This window comes from Oryza brachyantha, chromosome 1 (assembly GCF_000231095.2).
Source record: "Oryza brachyantha chromosome 1, ObraRS2, whole genome shotgun sequence".
NCBI classification, from domain to species: Eukaryota; Viridiplantae; Streptophyta; class Magnoliopsida; order Poales; family Poaceae; genus Oryza; species Oryza brachyantha.
In genome coordinates, this window is record NC_023163.2 from 29703429 (window position 1) to 29725336 (window position 21908).

At 38.5% G+C, this 21908-nt stretch overlaps 1 protein-coding gene and 1 long non-coding RNA gene across 3 annotated transcripts; one reads left to right on the top strand and one right to left on the bottom strand.

The window, feature by feature from the left end:
* Positions 1-887: 887 nt before the first annotated feature.
* On the bottom strand, positions 888-6216 carry LOC102713594 (PHD finger protein ALFIN-LIKE 6). Of its 2 annotated transcripts, none has more exons than XM_015836077.2 (5): positions 5832-6216; positions 5698-5730; positions 4648-4876; positions 1503-1632; positions 888-1427 (listed from the first exon to the last, which is right to left on the bottom strand). In XM_015836077.2, the coding sequence occupies exons 1-5, from the start codon at positions 5980-5982 to the stop codon at positions 1152-1154; spliced, it is 819 nt and encodes a 272-aa protein (XP_015691563.2). In that variant the 5' UTR covers positions 5983-6216; the 3' UTR covers positions 888-1151. The 2 variants fall into 2 exon arrangements, with proteins under 2 accessions (XP_015691563.2, XP_040375878.1); XM_040519944.1 differs by having other exon boundaries at positions 888-1424; positions 5832-6172.
* A 3447-nt stretch (positions 6217-9663) lies between these two features.
* On the top strand, positions 9664-10624 carry LOC107305183. The gene is made up of 3 exons (XR_001551295.2): positions 9664-9774; positions 10215-10273; positions 10354-10624. It is a non-coding gene; the product is annotated as an uncharacterized LOC107305183 (long non-coding RNA).
* The last annotated feature ends 11284 nt before the right edge of the window (positions 10625-21908 follow it).

Genomic DNA, 21908 nt, shown 5'->3' on the forward strand with positions numbered 1-21908 from the left:
TTCCCTTTCCAACCTCAGCTCACGCTCAAACACGCATGCACATTTCCTGAATTGACAGACGGTACGTATTTAAAAAAAAATGGTCTAAAGTTAATTTAGAAATCAAATTGATCTATTTTTAAAGATTTTTTAGCTAATACATAATTAATTATCTACTCTGTTTTACTTGTACAGTCGTTTAGTAAATCTAGACAAACAATACCGGAATTCATTTATGCTCGTACTTATAAGCTAAAATTTGAATTTTTAAACTTAAATTTAGATTTGGTTTTAGAGTTTTTTTATAGAGTTTATTTTCTAGTCTTGACTTTTAGATCACTAATAATACGTAAATAAAATTTTTATCCATAAGTTATCTTTCCTTTGCAAATATGCGTTTAGCGTTTTTTTTTCATAAAACAACCAAACACTCGCGACTCACCCAGGTCGGTCCGAGTCGGATGCGAACTGCGCCAGCCGAATCGGAAAGCGAATATCACGTACGGTGGGGGTGGCTTCGCGGTTCTATCGGGAGTCCTACGCAGCAGAGAAGGAATGCCAACGAGACGCGCCTGCCGGGCGATGAAGCTTTGCACACGCGAGCAGAGTGCAGTAGTAATTCCGTCCTTGACATTTTGACCATTTACCAATCATCCTGTACACGCACGTCCCTCAAACGAAGATGGATGATTTACCGGTCGATGCGTGTCTTAGGACGCTGGGAACACAGACATAAGGGAGTGATTGTTTGCAGCGTATTTATAAACTAAAAATAATTTGTGAATAAAAAATTTATATGCATATTCTTATCTAAAAGTCAAGACTAAGTAGTAAAGTATAATAAAAAAATTATAATCAACTCTAAATTTAAATTTAAATTAGAAAGTAGAAGAAGATGGGGGTAAGTATGGTTAGGGGTCGCCGTACCCTTCATGCTTCAGTTGACACAAGGATGATGTGCGAGTTTACACACCAGAAATGCTAGAGCTAACACAGGAAAGATGTGAAGCTTCAAACACAGTTAGGTTAATCAACAGTTACAGTTTCAAATTAAATTAGAGACAGGCTTACAAACTACTAAAAGCTAAGGCAAGATAATGATATCTAAGAGATGATGACATCTGGAGATAGACAGCTCCATCCTAACACAGTTTGCCACCGCTCGTTGTTACTCATGCCCTGGCCCTCTTGTTGGTGCAGTCCGGGCACTTGTACTGCTTGATATGCTCAGCTCGAGCGGGTGTGATCTTGACGCACTTCCCATGATACCACTTCTCGCAGTTATCACAGCAGATCCAGAACTCGTCCTTGCCGTCATTGGTTCCACAAGTTCCACACAGAGTATTGTCATGGTCATCCTCCTCTTCCTCTCCTTCATCATCACCGCTCCCCTCTTCATCTTTGGGGGCTGACAGCTTAGATTTCGAACGAGCCTCGCCTTTCGACTGCTGCAGAAAGAAATCGTAGATTCATAGTCGGCAGAGATTCAAGTCAGGATGTAACAAAACTTCATGCACATTTACCACTTTCGAACTAGGCTTGTTGTTCTTGCTACTGCTGTTCGGGGTCTTCTCTTTTGTTTGTTTCTTAGCGACCCCTGTCACTACCTCAAAAATTGTAGGCAAATTGTTTATCATGTTGAAGAGTCGCCTCCTGCATAAGAAAACAGTAGCACCAAAATGTAACTAATGTAGGTAAACAAGCCTGAACTAAGGATAAAAATAACCAGCGACCAGGTGGCAGGTTTCTAAAAAAAGAGAAAAAATTACACACACCAAATTCTAATCAAGTTCAGTTTGTTAGGTTAGACTTCATAAACTAAACATTGGTTAAATACTTGGCTATTCATTCTCAATCAACATAAGCCATAATCACAGAACAGTCAGTTATAACAACCAACTAGCAAAACCCTTCATTTTTCTTGTCTCATGGTTGTGAGGTTGTCTTAACTCTTGAGTCTTGACGCAGCCAGGTTAATACTATCCTTGCCTCCATTAACGGCAAGCAATGTTTGTTAGTTACAATTGAATACAAGTACTGTTGTAGATAATATAATACAAGAGAAACACCTTTGAACTGCAATGTGAGGTAGTAATAGATGACAGAACAAAGCTACAGATGTACGAACATACAGAAACTGAAAAAAAGTGGTCAGTATTAATAAAGAACGCAGGCCAATAGTGTTTGTTGATTCACCAAAATACCAATTCTATGCAAATTTGTCCAAGTCCCTAAGTCCTAAGATCGTCCAAGGTTTAGAATAAGGAGCTACTACCAAGGTTTAATAGAATGTCTTGAAAGTGAGCAGTCGATGTTATGAACTTAGAATGCATCACGAATATGAATAATTCAGAGCAAAAAAGGTAAAGGAAACACACATAAGAGAAGAAAGAAAATAAAATCTTACAGATAGCGTATGAAAATTCTAGTACCATGGACCCTATGATGAAAACATATGGAAATTACTTTAGTAGAAGTATACAGTTCTATTTAATATACTAGAACAAAATATCAGCACAAAGGTCTTTAAATTACTCACTGCCACTAGCACACTATTCTTTTAAAAAAAATCATTAAACCATAAAACACTTTGGTTGCTGCTCAATAACTAGTCAAAACCATTTTAAGCAAGACTGTACACCAGAGATACAACCTCTATGGCATTAAAAGCCTTGCATAATGAAACTCTGTACAACGAGTGGAGTCAACCAAGATGGTGCACAGCAAAACAATCAGTTCAAGATAGTGCACAGCAAAACGTTAGATATGATTCTATCTTGAATGTAAACTGAGTCTTTGACCAGGTCCACATTCAGCAAAACATTCAGATTCATGGCGAAAATTGACCCTATTTGGTCGGTAATCTGTGAGTCTGTGACAAGAAAGAGTTAAAAGGAAACAGTTTTGTCTGTGTGCTTAGGTGTGTATGCATGTTTAGAAAAAGACAAATGTAAGGATTCAAGGTGAAGGCATTTTGATTTTGTAGAGGATGAAATGATTCACAGTTTTTCTAAAAACAAAAATGAATTATTACATATAAACACAGCTAATTATGATTATTGAATAAAACATGATGCACACAGCATGTGTGCATTTCTAACAGCATTAAGTTACTCTAAAAATTATGGAAACCACATTCAAAAGAAAATGCATCCCCTGAATAGCCATATGAAGGTCCATGCCATATGGTGGCTCCAGTTCAGAATATGAATTATGCAAAACCATAGACAGGTATAGAATGATGAAGGGAAGAAGGTACTCAGTGGCGACAACACTGAACTTTGTGTAAATCTGATCCCAAAGTAGCAGTCTAAAAGCAATCACATGTGATGAACTAAGCAGATATCTCCAAGCAGCAAACAAGCGTTGTCTTTGTAATTTCATCATCGTAACAAACACTAAAAAAAAGGATGATATATTTCATGCACTGATTAGCATTGTTTAGAACTTCAAATATGTGATCCTTTGGCAATTTGGAATGCAACCAAAAGCAAATCTAACAACGCAAGCTCTCAGTCTCACTGATGCATTCATTTAGCCTTCCAAAATAGAATGTCAAAGCCTCAAACTACACATGAGAAGACAGAACCAGATACTGCAAGGCAAAAATATGATTTAGAACCAAGTTTTTTAATGGTCCTTAGGAGGTAATTAGGTACTGGGAAGTAGAGGTATTTCCTAGTGTTAACATTTTATACTTATGCCTCCAGATACAACTCTACCTAAGCAATACCTCCGAAGGACCCAAAAACAGTTTTACATTTTTGTCTCATGAATAGTAAAATAACCTGCAAGATGATGCTAAAACATGCCTGTAGTATCGTATTCACTATTCAGGAAAAGAGGTGAATTAGCTGTTCGTGGAAAGCCCAGAGTACATGTTACTGTTAGTGGAAACAATAGTGCAATTGAAACTGATAGTACTTCCAAAATCTTATATCCGCCAATTCATGTTTCCACAGAGGAATTTGAAATGTATAAGTGTCGCTATAACTGATTTAGGTATAATTCTCACTAGGTCAACTTGGCAACGTACAGTCCCATCATTTTTACGTGCTCTGTAAGAAAGGTGGCCCCCGACCTATTCCATTTTACACTCCCAATATTAGACGATGCACATTGTTGCTCTAGTTTAGACTAGAATAGCCGATAATAGCAACAGTGAACTGCATTTGTTGCTGTTGTTCAGACTGAAATCTAGTCTACTAAAGCAAATCTTTAATAACTGCACAGATCACAAGTACAAAAGTATCCAACCAAGCTTACATAGTATCATGAAATACTTTCAAACTAGTTATAACTGGAACTAAAGGCTTTACATCCATAATTTTGTTCTGTTCCTCATAAAACTTTCGAGAACATTGAAGTCAATCATTTCAATCCCCCCCCCCACCCCACCCACCCAAAAAAAAGATCCTATCATAGTCCAAGCTGACAGCCAGGAATTTCAGAAACTAGTCAAAAGTCCCAAGACAGGAATTCCAGGAGTTAATCCTATATGGGATGCACAATGGTTTATTGCGCAAAATATAATCAATGACAATATAAACGACAAAAGATGAAGTAGAACATGACCTTGTGGGGTCTGCAACCAGGAGCAATAAAAAACATACAGGTCATTTTGAAATAAGAAAACTGCATAACTTTTTTTTCTTCAAAAACAATTACCTTGCTTCTTTGTCGAATCCAAACCGGGCTCCAAAGTAGAATGCCACAGACAGTAACCAGGAATCACTGTGAACCGCAACTAGCGCCAACCAGTCTTTCTCATTCATGCCATCCCTAGCGAAGTTGATTCCCAATGCTGGTTCAGGGATCTCCGGGGGTACTTCCTCAGCTGGCAAGGTCACCTCCCATGTTTCATTAGGATATCCATAAAGGCACAGGTTCTCCTTTTCTGTTCAAAACAGAAGAATTAGTATCCATAAACCCTACGATAAACTTTGCTGAGCAATGGAGCACAGAATCATGGTGTTCAGAGTCTAGAAGTTGCTCTACATGCATGCAGAGTTGCGAAACAAGAGAGCAATGCTCATGCAGACAGCACAGGCGGACCAAGTCATAATAACATTTAATAATAGCACGTAAGCAGATCGGACATTAATTACACGAATAGGGCAAGTAACACAAGCAAGCAACCAGACGCATAGTACCATCAATGCAATGGAAGAAACACTGCCAACTCGGTACTGCCATCTTATCCAAGCATTATGCTACGGTTTTACTAAATTGGCTGTTGCAATAACAACAAATCTAACAAGCAAGGGCACACACCAGCATTCCTAGGCACCCAAACGAGCCACATGCCAAAGTCAACTAGTCGATAATATCCCATGTCATCTCATGGCAGCAGCTAGTGATAGCAATCCAGCGAAAAAAACGAAAACCTATCAATTTATTCACAGATTTCAATCAACTCCCATTTTTTTTGGGTTTTTTTCCCCTGAGAAAACTGTAGTCCCGAGCCCCAATCTCCTACCAGAATCCAACAACTACCACACAGCGCGGCATTGATCAAAACTACAGAAACACCAATTATTTCAAGTCCCAACTCCAAGCACCAGCAATGGAGAAAGAGCTAAAAATTTTCCAAATTCAGCATTCAATCTCGCACTAGAGCAAACAAAACCAAACAGCAAAAAACACGACAAGCCCCTCCGCTCCCAATCCGCATCCGGGGCGAGGAACCCGAAGAGATCGAAACCGGCGCGCACTCACCAGGGTCGCAGAGCTTGTAGAACTTCTCCACATCTGCACAAAGCAAAAGGAGAGAAAAAACAAACAGCTCAGCCACCCGAATCCGCTGCAGGCAACTGAACAAATCGGGGAGGGAGGGGGTGGAGGCGCCGTACCGGTGGTGAGGGCCTTGATCATGCCGGCGCGGCGGCCCCGGAGGTCGCGGAAGACCTCCTCCGCCGTGCGCGTGGCGTACGCCGCGCCACCCCCGCCCCCTCCCCCGCCTCCCCCTCCCCCTCCGCCGCCGCCTCCTCCTCCTCCTTCCATCGTGCCGGGGGAGGCGCGCGCTTGGGCAATGGCGTGGGCTAGGGTTTGGGTCCCCGGCCGCGGAGACGACGCCGACGAGACGCCGACGAGGCGGTGGTGGGTGTGAACGGGGCGAAGCGAGAGGGGTAGAGACGGAGGAGGAGAGGGAGACGAGGTGGGTTTTTATTTTTATTTTCTATTTTATTTTTTGCGGAGAATTTTCGTCGGCGTTTACGCGAGGACGTGAACCCGGTCCATTTGATCCGTGCGTGCGTGCGCTGGACTTCGAATCGAGCCCTCTCGGCGCTCGTTCTGTTCGTTTGGTCCACGAGGGGTGCATAGACCCGGCCCACCGTAGGCTCGAGTAATTTCCTTTTGCTTGTGATTTTTTCTTACGTGCTTCTCCCGTTTGATGGTCGATGTTGGGTCTTTAAAATCTACAGTCCTTTGAATATATAACTTTCTATTATGATATATATATATATTAAAGCATTTATATATGGTTTCTCAGTGTTTTTAAACTAAAATCTGAAAGGTTATTAATAGCTAAAGTTTACAAGCTTAATCACACAACCTTATCTAAAACAATCAAATGAGGAAGACCAATTTTTTTAAACAACGTATTCTTACTGACCTAAAAGTTAAGTCTAAAAAATAGCCTTCGATGAAAAAAATTAAAATCAATTCTAAAATTAAATTTAAAAAATGAAATTTTAGCCTAGAAGCATAAGCAAAAAGTAATGTTCTTGTCAACGGATATATCACCAGAAATGGTTTTAACCAATTGGAACAACCGAATTACATCAAGAACAACCTTTCTACTAATGGATATCGACACAGTAAGACTCATGTACATACGTCATTGTCCAGATATAAATGATAGAACAGAATCTACTAGCACAGAAATTCTACACTCTGTTCTTGTCTACATGGACACTATTATATATCAGCATGACAAAGAACAGTATATAACAAAAGAACAATGCAGACGGCCTGAACTTGGTGAAGTAGTTTTACTGTGCAAAGTGTTTTTGCCTCTGCAGCTGTCGCCATCTCGACACAGGTTTGATGAGTGGCGCGAAAGGGCCCGATGCACCAACCGCGAAAGGGACATGGAAGCAAGCGCATCCAGTGGCCACACTGATGGTGGTGGAAGAAGAAGCAGGAAGAAGGAGCAGGTAGGCTTCTTGGAAAGCTTGGCCATGGCCAGATTGGCATGGCAGCAACATTCGCTGCCATCTCCTTTTCCATCTCCCGAACTCCAACTGCTCGCCATCGCATGCCGGCCCTCTTCTTCCAGGTTCAGTCCGCCCCATGGCGCTGCGGCAGGGCGGTCGCCATGGCCGCCAGGTTGATGAACTGATGAGCAGGAATCCAGACGTTAGTTCAGGTTGGTGCAGTGCAGGTACCTTTGGAGAAGAGATGGATTTCAGATGGACGAACACATCAACTTTGTGATTTGCATTACGCCATTTCGTATCCATTTTCTTGGATCATGAAGGTCCATTTTCTTAGATTCTGATGACATTTAGGACATTGTACACCAGTAATTAAATAGGGCCTCTTAGCCTTTCTAATTAAAAATGCTTGTGGAGACAGGTGGAGAGGGAAAGAGAAAGACAAAATATCACTGATGACAACTCTCTACGAAGTGGAAGCTTACCTGCATGAGAGTCGAAAAAAGAAAAATCAGCGCTATATCTGTTTCAAAATATAAGTATTTTTATATTATTTATCATAGACTAAGAAAATGTTAAAAAAAATTCTTTTTAGTCACTCACTGGTCAATTTTGAAATTCGAATTGATTTTATTTACTTTGTAAGCATCTGATTAGCCATTGAACCATTAAAATGATTAAAATTATATGTATCGATGTAGAAATGCTTATATTATGATATAAAATTTGAATCCTATAATTTTTTATATTTTAGGATGGGGAGTAATAAACAACTGTCATCTATACTAATATAAAAAGGAGGAGTTGGAATTTTTTTTATAGCCACACTAACAAATGTACACCGGATTTAGCAGATCCATTTTTCACCGTTAAATACACATATCTAATGGCCCAAATATTTTTAAACATCTCTTGCAATTCTAGACACGCCCCCTGGTTACGCTCTCCCGACACTGGATGCCGCATCATCCCACTGTCGCCCGGCGCTGGAAGCCACCTCCGCCCAGCCCAGGACACTGCCCCTTCCGGCGCGCCGCCTCTGCCCAGGGCAGGACGCCGCCGCCACCGCCCCTCCACTACGCTGCCGCCGCTCCACTGCGCTGCCCGCGACCGACGCCGCCTCTCCGCGACCGCCGACGCCGCGAGCCGACGCCACCTCTCCACATCACGCCCGTGACCAACGCCATCGCTCCACCGCCCATCGTCGCTGCCCATCCACCGCGCTGCCGTTGCTCCACATCGCCGCCCGCGACCGACGCTCCCGCTACATGATCTCCACCGCGCTCCTCGGATCTCCACCGCCCACTGTTCGCCTCTGCTCCATTCTATGGGAAACCAGATATGCATTTGCGTTTCTCCTCAAGATTCCAAGGTCACCGTAGAGCACAATGCTTGCCCATCGTGTGTACAAATAAAAGTTTAAATGATAGTAGTTCATAGCTCTCACATTTGAAAAACAAGTCATTCTCTTTCTCAGAGCCAATTGGCAAGGAAAAACTAAATTGTTATGATTGCCGTAAATTTTGGCTTATTACTTGAGTACTTGTGTGCTGGCACCACTCTATGAAAGCTTGTTTGTTGATGTGCATGTACGGTTATTCATGGCAGAGTCATATGGTACCTTATAGTGACAATATCTGAAAACCAAATTTAAATATAAAATATTTGCATGAGGAAATATGCATGAACATGATTTCATGGAAGACAAGGTATTTGAATTCAATGGTGGCATGATTTTTGTGATGGGTTTCAGGAGGAAGAATGCTGTTAAATCTGAATTTTTGTGATGGGTTTGCTGCACTGCTTGTGTGTATGGTCTACAGAGTTTTGCGCAGTTCATTTGGAGGGGAGATTTGTGTGTAAGGGCAGTAGGGAGGTGACCTGATAATTTATTCTGATGGATGTTGGTTTTGCATGGTAGGGAGGATTAAGTCTAATTTTAGGGTTATCATTCAAATATTTTGTTATTGGTGCACCATTCTAGATTATTAGTTGCCAGGTTTTTCTTTGTGTGGACTGTGGACTGGGGGTTCATAGACAAGACTTTCTACTTATTGGATGACTAATATGCCAACTTACCTTATGTTGATTAAGAATTTGGGATGAAGAAATATGCTGGTGATATTTGGAATAACAGTGCAGTGCTTCCTAAAGATTGGTAGGTTGCAAATTACATCTTACTAGATATAGAGACAACGCAACAGATATGAGGGTTCATTTCTATTCCATATGCAATGGTTGTTTCCATAACAGTTCTCGGAGATAAAAAGAGGTGGTTCCAAGAGAAGTTGGTCGTATGAACCCTGTGCCATATTTGATTTCTCAACTTGGTTTTCTGTTACTTCGAGACATCTGTTTAAAATTATCCAGTGTTCGGCGCGCCTTCACCCCTCTAGCATATCTAAATGTAAACAATATCCATTGCTTCAGCATGTCACTCTAATAAGTAATGTGTTTTCCTTCTTGGCAGTCCTTAAATATCTAAAGTATGAGGATACTCATGAGTGGGTGAAGGTGGAGGGTGTGGGTTGGCAGGAGCATCGGATGCTGCTCCTGTTGGCTACGGTGTGGGCGGGTGTGCTTTTTGGATCCTGCGAGATGGGAGGAGGTGGTCCTCCTTTGAGGCTGAGCCGAGGTGGGTAGATCTTCTGTTGCATTGTGCATTGGAGACGATGTTTACGGATGCAAAATTGCATTTTCTTTGTCGCGTGGGTTTTGAGCTAGCAATTGTTGAAGAACTCTAGCTACAGTTGTGAAGATTGGTGTGTGCTCTCGTGTTTTTTTTGCCTATCTTTAGAGCAGATAATATAAAATGGATCGGTTGTTCAATTTTAATGATTTTTAGCTACAGGAGTTACGTTTGGTGGCTTTAATTTGATCAAGACTAAAAGTTTGCATTTTCATGACTTGTTCAACTTAATCGCTTCGTTGCACTACGCTTTACCCAATTACTGCACAATTAGTATTTGAACTGTCCATTTGGTGGCATTTTCCGTGTCTGAAAACGATGATGCGTTGTTTGTAGATTCTTTGTGATGCATTGAACTCATATTAATACTTGAAACTGACAAACAGAAAAGGGCAGCTAACAGACTTCAGTGATTAATGGCCTCCACTGCAGAGGAAAAATGAAGGTGACTTGTTAATTACATTTCCAATGTTGCATTATGTAAAATTGAAGCACTTGACTTCAGAAGAGAGGACTGTGTTCCAGGGTTGTGGCCCAAAACTTTTTGGGGCAAAGGAGGAGAACAAAGTCTCAAAGAGAACAGACAATCCAAATTGCAGCACTGGTTGGTTCAGATTCTCCTTTTTCAAAATTTACTGGCCCCCATTTTCATTTTTGTGTTGTCATTTTAGTGGCATTGGCAGTTAGACTTATGTATTCAAACTCTCCTTTTAAGAGTGATACACCAATATTTTTGGTTTTCAGAAAAGAATGTATATACATTTTTTCATGCTACCCGAACTATTATTGTTCTTCATTCTTTGTCGTTCTCTTTCATCCTGTAATGTTGGTTTCTTATCTAGGGAGGATGAGTCATGACATAGGTGATTGCTGTAATTTGTCACCTGTTTACTTGTCTCTTTTCCGTGAATGTGATGAAATCATGCATTTTTGGTTTCCCTTTACCCCCTATTCGATGATTTAAGAATCAGGTTGTAAGAAGCTTCAGAGATAATAATCTGTTTATCCAAATTTTAGTGAAATCCATGAGTCCTCAGATCTTGATTTTGTTTAATTCAGTAGATAGGTATATATTATCTGTCACCTTATTTGTGCTTGGCTGATAAGACAAGCAGGACTGCTTACTGAAGATTGAACATTCAGGTACTATTCTTAATTAATACTGGTGGTTAATTGTTTACAAACATTTTTATGAATGAAATTAAATGAACAAATATGTCATGATCTATGCTTTAGATGGTAAAACAGAAGGTAATTTCACAAGGGCATCAGTTGAAAGCATGAAACAAATATATATACAAGGTAAGTAACAAAACATCATATGAGAAGGAATTCTTTAAATAACAAAAACCTGTTTTTTACATGATTTCTGATTGGGACATACTTTAGCTTTTGGAAATTGGAATTCTTACCTTTAGAGCAAAAATCACATGTTTTTGGTTGCAGTGTTCCAGCCTTACAGACCTGTCATTTTATAGACCAGTTCAACCTGAAGTTAGTGCTCTACTACATCCCGTGTTCTTCGGCATGAGATGTGCACGACCAATTTCAGACCTTGTTTGATTAGTGACTTACTGGAGCTCCAAAGAAAGGGGCTGGAAGTCTATTTTTTGATTTTGTATTCACGTTTAGATTTTATTTTTTAAGACCCCAAAATTAAAGCAAGCAGCAGTATCTCAATATCTCATATCAGATATTCTGTGATTAGTACAAGACAAAGAATGGTATAGACAATATAGGGGCATTGGGCAGCATCAAGATGACAATGTATTAAGCAAAAATCCAATGATAAGATCAAAATATGACTTGTGCAAGAGAAAACAACCAATTCTTAAGATAGGCTTGTAATTTATGGTGAGTTAGTTGCAAGGAAATACCAATTGCTTATGTGCTGTCAGATTTTTCAAAATTGACTTGTGTTGATGTTCTCCTTACATGATTACCTTGGCTTTTTGACAACTGGAGCTCTTTATTCTTGGTAAAAAATGCTTCTCAATTACGGTTAATCATCATATTTTTCATGTTTATTACTATGACAGGCACGGACCGCCAGTTCTGGGTGGTGACATTACAATCTTTCCAAATGAGGTTGATGTTGTGACAGTTTGCAAACCTGCATCAATTCCAGTGAGTTCATATTATTTTGTTCAGGAACCTTCGTATACTATGTGATGCATAATAAAAATATACGATCATCCTTTTTACAACACAACAGTTTTTGATGTAAAGTCTTCCAGCTGGCATTTTTGTTGAAAGTGTGACCCATTAGTCAAAATATGTTATCTGAACTATGTAGGGTTGTATCAACTATTCAGTCATCAAGTCCTGGGTCATAGGCTTATGGCCAACAAGTGCCCACAAAGTTATATGTTAATATGTGATAGAGATTGCTTGAGTTATGTGCAGCATCTATAGAATGTCAAAGGTACATGTTTATCTGATATAGGATTGTCCGATTTTATAGTTATCAGCTGAAAGTAGTACTTAAGGTCTGCCATGTTTGGACAAGTTGGTGATGAAGTCTTTGATCTGTCAGGATCAATAATATATTTTGACAACTCAGTAACTTTGGAAGTGCTTACTCCAGTGCTTTCAAGTGTCTAATTAGCACATAGCACCCATGAGTTAGGTGTTAGGTTTAAAATGACCGAATTGGCACCTGTATTTTTCAGAGTGCACTTTTTAATCGGTCTTCAGAATATCCTTCACCTGTTGAGGAAAAGCTATGAACTGAACGTGGAAGGCTATTGCATGGAACGTGGGCAACACTTTCTTGTTTAAGATCAGCATATGAATGAATCTATTCATGGTTCTTTTGCTGGCCATAGATGCTTGAAATGTGTTTTTGTTCCTATAAATTTTAGATGTTGGAAATAGATTCAATCACATTGGCTTATATTTAAAGCTTCCATGTTTGGTCTTAATATATATATTGTTGTCGGTGTTATAGGAAGAATTGGAGTCGATTTGTCCCTGGTTGCTGCTCACCACTCACTATTTTTTTAATCCTGAATTTTGTTGTGGAAGCTCTATTGTTTTTTATCTTCCATAATGCAAAGCATTTGCTGCCTGTTCAGTTTTAATTTTTGGAATGGTTTCCTTACTCTAGGTGATTGACTACTACACCAAGAAGGGTATAGTGACAAATCTTCATGCAGAAAAGCCACCAAAGAAAGTGATTGTTGAGCTGCAGAAAACCATGTCATGTAGTGCATATTCTCCGGCCTAGATATGCATGTGCCAAGGCAATATTAATTCAGTTTTCAAGTTTGCAATAGTTAGCACTTAACTTATCATTTACTAAGAGCAAGGCAAATAATATAGCAAAAATGCTGGTTATAACACTCTTTGTAGTTTTTTTATAGTCCACTCATATAGTGGTTAGCTTTTTATCTTTAATGTAGGACCCACATATCTCTCACAAAGTATTTTGGTTCTTTTGTCTGAGCTGACTATAAGCTTATAGCCCGTTTCTTCTCTCTCTCCTCCTCTCTCTCTTTCACATCAGCATTTAACTATCTTTCACATCAGCATTTAACTAGCTTATAGCTTATTATTATACTTGCTCTAATGAGATATCTCATTTGCATGATATTGTTCTTTCTTCTTCCTTCACTCTCAAACTCACAGGTAGCATTGCTTTCTTTTTTCCATTTGTCTCGTTCCATCCATCTGAATAAACGAGCCAATTCCTCGAGTCAATTTTTTTGGTAAATGAGGATGTTAGCTGCATAAATGTTTGTTTATGCATGCGAATTGATGATGTTAATTGAACTTTCTTATCAAGTATAAAAAGGAGTTAAAAATATATGACATATAGCATTATATTACACATTATTCTTGAACTTAAGTTTAGATTTTGTGTTTTATGCGATATATATTGTGGAAAGCACAATAAAGTTTGGGTGTATTTATATGTTTTGTGTGACTTGCCATGAAAAAACATACATTGCACGTGCATAATTACTAAACTGATTATCAAATATGTGATATAGATTGATTTAAAGCTCGATTAGAATAATTATATTTAATAATATATTTTACCAAACATTTAATAATATGCTATCAAATATATATTTTACAACCGTAGCGTTAGCACAGGCATATTACTAGTTTTAGTAAATGAGTAGAGCCTTTAAGGTCTTACTTGTTGCAAGAATATAATCTCGTGTATTGTATACTCCCTCCATAATAAAATATAAATATTTCTAGAATTCAAGTTTTTGTACGCGATACAATCATTTATGCATTGATTTCCATAATTGCAATCATTTCAATAATTTCAGGGCTAAACAAATAATTAGAAATTAAACCTAATCATGTAAAAATTCAACAATTAACCACTAAAATGACTAAAATAAAAAAATATTTTGACACCTTCTTAGTCTATACTAAACATCTTACAAATGATTATATTTTGGAACGGATATAGAACATGATAAAACATTTAGAGGATTTGAATCTTATAACAAAATATAAATATTTTTAGAACTAATTACAACATTAATTGTCCTATCAATCACTTCTCATTCTAAATTCTTTCTATTTTATCATCACTTAACCTTTAGCTCTCGTACCTTCCTTGTTTATTAAAGAATATTTTCATGTGCACTTTGGTACGTGATATAAACTTCTTGCTTATTTTCTTTTTTTTGTCTAAAACCTAAACTCCGAGGGCCTACTCATTTCACTTATTGTTATACTTATAAAGCAAATTTAAATTTTTAATATTAAAATTAGAGTTATTTTTGGTTTTTTCAGCCTAACTTATTTTCAGTATTTGGTTTTAAATCGTTAAGAACACATATAAAAATATTATTTATAAATTATTTTTGATTTCTAAATATATCGTTTCATTTTTCATTAAAAAACCGATGACCCGTGGAGCTGAAGCACTGTTGTGCATGCTCTCCTGGCCTACTGCTCCACTGATCAGCTATCACTGATTTTGAGTGATTGATTGATTGGTCAGATGACAGCAAAGGGAATCTGAAGGGCGTATCTCCTAAGGGGTTGTTTAGACGAAGCTTTTTAGCCTCGTGTCTCATTGGATGTTTAGACAATAATTTGAAGTATTAAATATAGATTAATCAAAAACTAATTTCATAAATAAGAGCTAATCCGCGAGACGGATTTTTTGAGCCTAATTAATCCATAATGAGCAAATGTTTACTGTAGCATCACATCGGCTAATCATGGATTAATTAGGCTCATTAGATTCGTCTCGCAAATTAGTATACGATTATACATGGCTTTTATTTATAGACTATGTTTACTATTTATAATAAGTGTCCAAACATCCGATGTGACTAGAGGCTAAAGTTTAGCCAATAGAAACAAACATCCCCTAATATGTAGAGGCAGTACTAAATCGTAGTACTATTCGCGGTTCACGCAAACAGCTCCTAAGAGCATGTATAACATAACAGTGTAGACAATATATAGACAATAGGTTATCTACCTAAATATATAGAAGGCTATTTTATACATGTCCTAAGGAGATATTTAATCTGCACCATGAAATTGCCTTTTCTGAAGAAGCATGCAACTGTGTGTTCTTTCCCTGATTAATCTCTTTTATTTCATGCTTTTTTCGGAATGGTTAAACGTTATATTTTTTTTAAGTTTGTGTAGAAAAGTTTATCGTCTCATATTTCTAAAATAAATTAATTCATCCCATCATTTATACTATTAAATAATTATTAAAAATTAGATAATTCTTATCTTCATCGAACATCACGAAAAAAACACACCCATGTATTATTGAATTGGAAGTTGTAACTCTCGATAGAGCACTCAATATATTTTATAGGTGAAAAACTTTTGTATCAAGCTTGCACCAGTTTTAGCGGAGCTGTTGTTGATTTTTGTAGCGGGCCCACCGCCATGCATGGTCTGTCGCATGATGCACCTTGCAACGCGGGCCCATCTGTCGCATGATCCAACGATAAGCAGGCTGCGGCCCAGCCAACACAGCAACCCCATCCAGGCCACAGCCCACAGCCTACAGCCCATCTAGGCCCAGCCACTAAATCTTGGCCTGCTACGGATTCCCAGCCTCTCCTCTCAAGGAAAATTCAACTTTTTGCCCATGGCAAAATATCTTCTCTCTAAGAGTATTGTGAGATAGATTAAACTCAACCAATCGGTAAGAGTGATAAAAAGTTAAAAACATCTCTCTTATGGTAAAAAAGTATTTTCTCCGTGTCATGATCAGACGAAAAGGGAAAAATAATATTGCTGGATGTTATGATGAGGAGACATGAGACACATTAATTTGACATTTCCTAACCATGGTAAAAAAGGATTATTCCGAACATGAATGCGACACTCAAACCTGACATTTTTTTGGGGTTTTTTCCCCCTCCTTTTGGTTTGTGGTCGTCGTTCAGTTCAGTTCAGTGCCTCACAGTCAGACTCGTTCCCCCCAAAGTGAAGTGTAACTTTCAGATTTAATTAACCACACCAAGAGGGATTATTGATCGGAATGGTCAGCAATCCTTGCATGCATGTAAGTATGTAACCACCGGCAGAAATGTCAAAGGCAGAGAAAATTGGAGGTCATCATTCAGAAGTCAACGGGGAGTCAAAGTTGCTGACCAGATTCGTAACTTGCTATTACTGGCAAGTCGTAGCAGGCTGACCGCTGACGAGACTGATGAGACGGTATGATCGGGCTGGCTTTACTCTCTTCAAATTTTTATACGACGTCGTTGAAGTTTATATTTACGTTAAATTATTTATCTTATTAAAAATATATAAATATTAATTATTTTGTTATAATTTGATTTATTATTATATAAACTTTAAACATGACTTATAATTTTGTACATTTGAATAATTTTTTAATAAAAAAATAATCAAACGGATCTAAAAGTTAACAACATCACGTAAAAAGCATAAAACAGTACGAAATTACACAGCTTCGTTTTAGTAACGGATAGAGTGGACAGTAGTATAATATCTGAGAATCAGGCCGGATTAGAGAAAGAGGGAGTAGCATTCAATCCATTCAATTCCTGCGGTGAGATAGCTCATCTCTACCACTCTCATCAATTACTCGGTAAAGTAGTACTAGTGTTCATCAATGGTCGGTGTACTAGCTGTATGGATCGATAGAATGCATGGCTAGTGTGGCGGCACAAGCTATCTGGTTGGTTAATTAATTGTCTCTCTCAATTTGGCTAGGAAGAGCAGCTGCTGAATTGCTCAAGTGAAGCAAATGTAACACCTGAAACTTTGCTGGTTGTGAGTACTTGAGAATCATGTATATATCTGAATATTTGATTATCTGTGATTCTGTGAAACACTACTGAAGCTAGACGCATACTCTCTCTGTCCAAAAAAAAAACGAATTCTTCGGTTTCCGTGTCTGATCATCCGTCTTATTTAAAATTTTTTTAGAAAATTAGAAAAAAAATTAGTTACATGTAAAGTACTATTCATGATTTATCATCTAATAAAAACAAAAATATTAATCGAAAAAAATTTTGAATAAGACGAAAGTCAAAAATTAAAGGTAAAAGATGGAAAATTGGTTTATTTTGGGACGGAGAGAGTAGTGACAGCGAGCTATATATACAGTTAATTTATATGCTAGGCGCTCAAGCAGTCAAGCTCTGAATATATATTTCTGATTGCGAGAGAGTCATCTGAATTTCAATTCTTATGTATACTCTCACACATCCTCAGTTTTTTAATTCTCTCTTGAGTGATTGTGTGCTGACAAAGATCAAGAATACCCATCACGATTCTATTGTTAATTGTGTGGGCGACTGCAACTCTGCAAGACACGCATACGGATCAAGCGTGTTTCTTCAGAATAGCTGAGGGGAAATTCTCCTTTCCGAGAAGTTGCTGCTTATGCTGGCTTGTAGAATTTATGTTGACAGCGACTGAATTAATGTACGATAATTTCTGGATGATCTTTTTTGTATATCTGTGGATGGAATGTTTTTCTCTTCTTGCAAGGAGGATAATATTCAAATTGGCAAAAAGTATATTAAACAGCTGAAAACAACCTGTTCAGATGAATTGATTGAATGGTAGTAAACTGTTTATTTAGACAGTGCAATTTATTCTATCCTTTACTTAAAAAAAGTTACAACCAATTATTATAAACGCTATAGATCGACTAACTAGTGATTACAAAACTATAACTTGATTAAAAAAACTAATTATAATACCATCCTGAAGAAAGAAACAAGCTCCATATATAGTTGGTGACATACTGCATAACCGTTGTTTCTCAACTAGATTGCAAATTGCATCTAATTCTTGTCTTCATTAAACTAGGAAACATAATCTCCGCAATCAATGTCTATAGCCGACCAAATTTTGCTCACATCACTATTGGCGACTATCATCGAACTAGACCGGTAGATAGTTGTCGAAGAGTAACTGAGCTGTAAATCGATCTTCAACCAAATCTTGTCCGTGTGGTTGAGAAGGAGGACGCAGGTTCTAAATATGTTCTTTTACCAACAATCATGCATGCATTACAACCAATAATAATCTTTGCAAAAGTTTATATCTATATAATAGTATAGCAAAGATATATGTACATAATTAGTTAGTACTTCTTTTCAATTTAAACTAGAAAGAGGAGATTATTTTAGATTGGAGAAAGTGAGTCCTCTCTAACTACAAATGTAGCTATATTTTGAGACACATGGGTGGAGAGTGTGTTACTGCTTAGGACAGGTCACATAGTACGTGACAGTTGACAAGGCTTATCATATCTGGGAGAAACAAAAAAAAAGTCAAGACTGACAAAGCTAGCTCATTGCCAGTTTCTGCAAGCAAGCTCGCCATCACACTGGTGATCGATCGATGCTCCATACACGACCAATAACTTGTTACTTGTCATATATGTCACTCTGATCGATCTGATCCGACGACGACGCGTGCCATGACCCAAACCGAAACGTTCGTCGACGACGTGCCAAATCTGCTTGGAGCCAAGCGCTGCATTATGCACTGACTTGTCAGGGTCACGTACATATGTTGACGTCTGTTAGGAAGAGAAAAAAAAGAGTTGAAATTAAAAAGAAGAAAAAAAAAGCAATACTATACCCTTATCTTTTTACTTCTGTTTATACTTATAATCTAAAATTTAAATTTTTATCGTAGTTTATTTTTTTATCTTTTAGATTGCTAAAAATATATATTCATATATATATATATATATATAAGTTTTTATAAATTATTTTTTATTTATAAATATATTATTTGACTTTTCGAATGTTCACTTAAAAAAGCCAAACGATCATCGTAGCTATACTGCCGCGATTGACTTTATCTGCACATGTATGTATCCATGCTGCATGCGCGTGTGTATATATATATATATATATATCGTACACGGCAGGTGGTACATACGTCCGTATCTGCATGCGTGCGTGTGGTCCAGCGACGTACGTACGCATGCGTATTCTCGCACATATATAGCCAGAATTACAGGTCATACATATATCACTCTGCAAGACTGCAAGTCTGCATGCAGCTAAGTATATATCGTATCGTACGTACAGGTGTACAGCATGTGTGCGTACGTCGTAGTACCGGCAATAAGCTAGTTCCATTAAATTGTGTCAGTATATTCTACAGCTACTACTAGCAAACAACCTCACGTGATTGCCCAAAGTGTTCGATCGATCGACCGTTGTACGAGCATGATTGACCGTGTGTCAGAGACGAGACGAGATTGGCCGGCCGGCCGGCTTGGATCAGATCTGAACCAACCGTTCAACATCTGCAATATCCATGCATCATATTGCAGGGTTTTTTCGATCTCCTTTCGATCGGCTCAGGATGAGCAAGTAATCTGTACTGGGCCACACTAGTTTATACTGCTACTGGGAGATTGTGAATTTTCATGGCTATCCTTCTAACTAAACGGTGTGTTTCTTACGTAAATTTTTAATATAAAATAACTATTTTTTATACAGTAAATAACTTTGGGTGTTTGTATTATTCTATAGTTATCATAAAAGTCAGACAATCTTTTAAGTCTTTCAATCTTAACTATTTCAAAATATTTGTTCTTATAGAGTTCAAATTTTTTTCCCAAAATAGTCAAGTACTACTTATATCTCGTATTAAAAAAATATTATTCTACCCTAATCACACACCTACTTTAATAAAAGATATTATAGTTATTCTTTTTTCTTAAACAGCTAAATAACCTAGAACAAAATAACTGTTTAATTTAGGACAGATAAGTACTATAGCTACTTCAGAATCGATCTGAATGCACGCACGAAGTGATACATCTCTTGTGAGAGTGAGATGCTGATCAGAGAGATTAAGAGATTGTTTGGTTGGTGTCCTGAGAAAGTTTGCCTGGCCTAGACACCTCTCTGAAAAATATAGACGGCTGTTTGGTCGTCACCCTGATGCTTCTTCGTCCTTGCCTAGCCTGAAGCAATCTTGCATGGAATTAGCCTGAGTCAGGCTACCGATTTTGGTTGCCTGAGCTCCAGGCATCACCGTAGTTTATATTAGTACTCTAATATCTCTGGTAAAATGGGACAACAAGTCAAGGTCCCATCGGATGAATGGGAATAAGCATCCATTATGTAAAGCTACCACAGAAGATGAATTTTGTTTGAAGCAGCCATGCACTATTATAATGGTGGTAATATTGTGTTCCTGTTAACATTTGATTAGTTGTAGTAACCAAACAACCACAGAGACAGGCTACCTGACCAGGCAAAATTTGTGGACTTGGCACAGACATGCAAATTCATCAGGCATAGTACTCAGAGCACCAACCAAACCGCCTCTAATTTACTGACCAACGAACTGACCATACAGCAATCATCATCATCAGATGGATGGATGGATCGATTTTTGTAGCGCATCTTGGTTTCTTCTTTCACGAGGAGCTATAGTAGGCGGCATGATTGAGCCGGCCGGAGAGGTCCCCGGCCTTCTTCTTCGTCCGTCCCTACGTCCTTCGCGCAGGCAGACGACGACACTGCTGTCGGGCTGTGGTGGTGGTGGCTACTACTGTATCACCGAGCATGCTGCAGCAGCAGGGAATCTCCCGGCCAGCTGCTGGTAGGGTTCCATGCATTTTACGCGCACTACCAGAGATAGCTTGGCTTCTTTAAATGCGTGAACACTGCAGATCTTTTTGTCACCATACATCTGGCTGTTTGGAATGTCTACAGTGTATATGTGTGGTCTGTTTCTGGAGAGCTGATGCATGGCCACTGTGGGATTCAACTATAGCTAATATGTGCATGATGCCCAAGCTATACAAATGTGGCAAGATACCTGATAGGTACCACTTTCGTGTTTTTTTTTGGGTAGCTCAATATCTCTTCGAGACCGTCAAATTTCTGTTCTTAATACGTGTACGGCTACATGGCTATATATATCATGTCGACTAGAGGACGTGATCCTGTTCGAACGGAACAAGTCATGAAGCAAATGATACTGATTGGTATCATCTGGTACTCATCGGCACTGCACGAGCGAGGCAGCGCCAGCACCAGCTGGTGAAGCAATGCTCAGTGAAGAAGAAGACTATGATGTCACGTTTTGTTCATTACTCATCCCATCCAGATAGGATGATGTTGGGTAGATTTTTGTTATATATATGGCCAGAAGTCAGAGCATATTGTAGCGTTCATCTTGAAAGCGTATTGATCTTCTCGACCATCGTGGAAAATGTAGTGCCACGAAATAGGTGCATACATGCAGGCATGTTGGGGATTCGTTGTGTCTATCGTGTCATGCACGCAGCCGACCTAGCTAGATGTGCACATGATTTAGCTGACATAAGTGTACAACGCGGCATGCATTATACCAAATAATTAAGCAATTATTTATGTACCAGATATTTGCATATTTGTCCAAAAAGTTGCAGAGATTGGGGATATATATTTTGTGATAAGTTTAGCCGAATGAAGCTCACCAAGGTCGGTGGTTGTCCCCATCAGATTGCGACGTATTATTTGCTACAATTACTAGCTTGAAAAAAAGTTTCTCCGCGGCACATATTTCCAACAGAGGAAATTAATAAAATAAATGAAAATGACAAAAACAACTCAATCTCTTCATTAAATGTA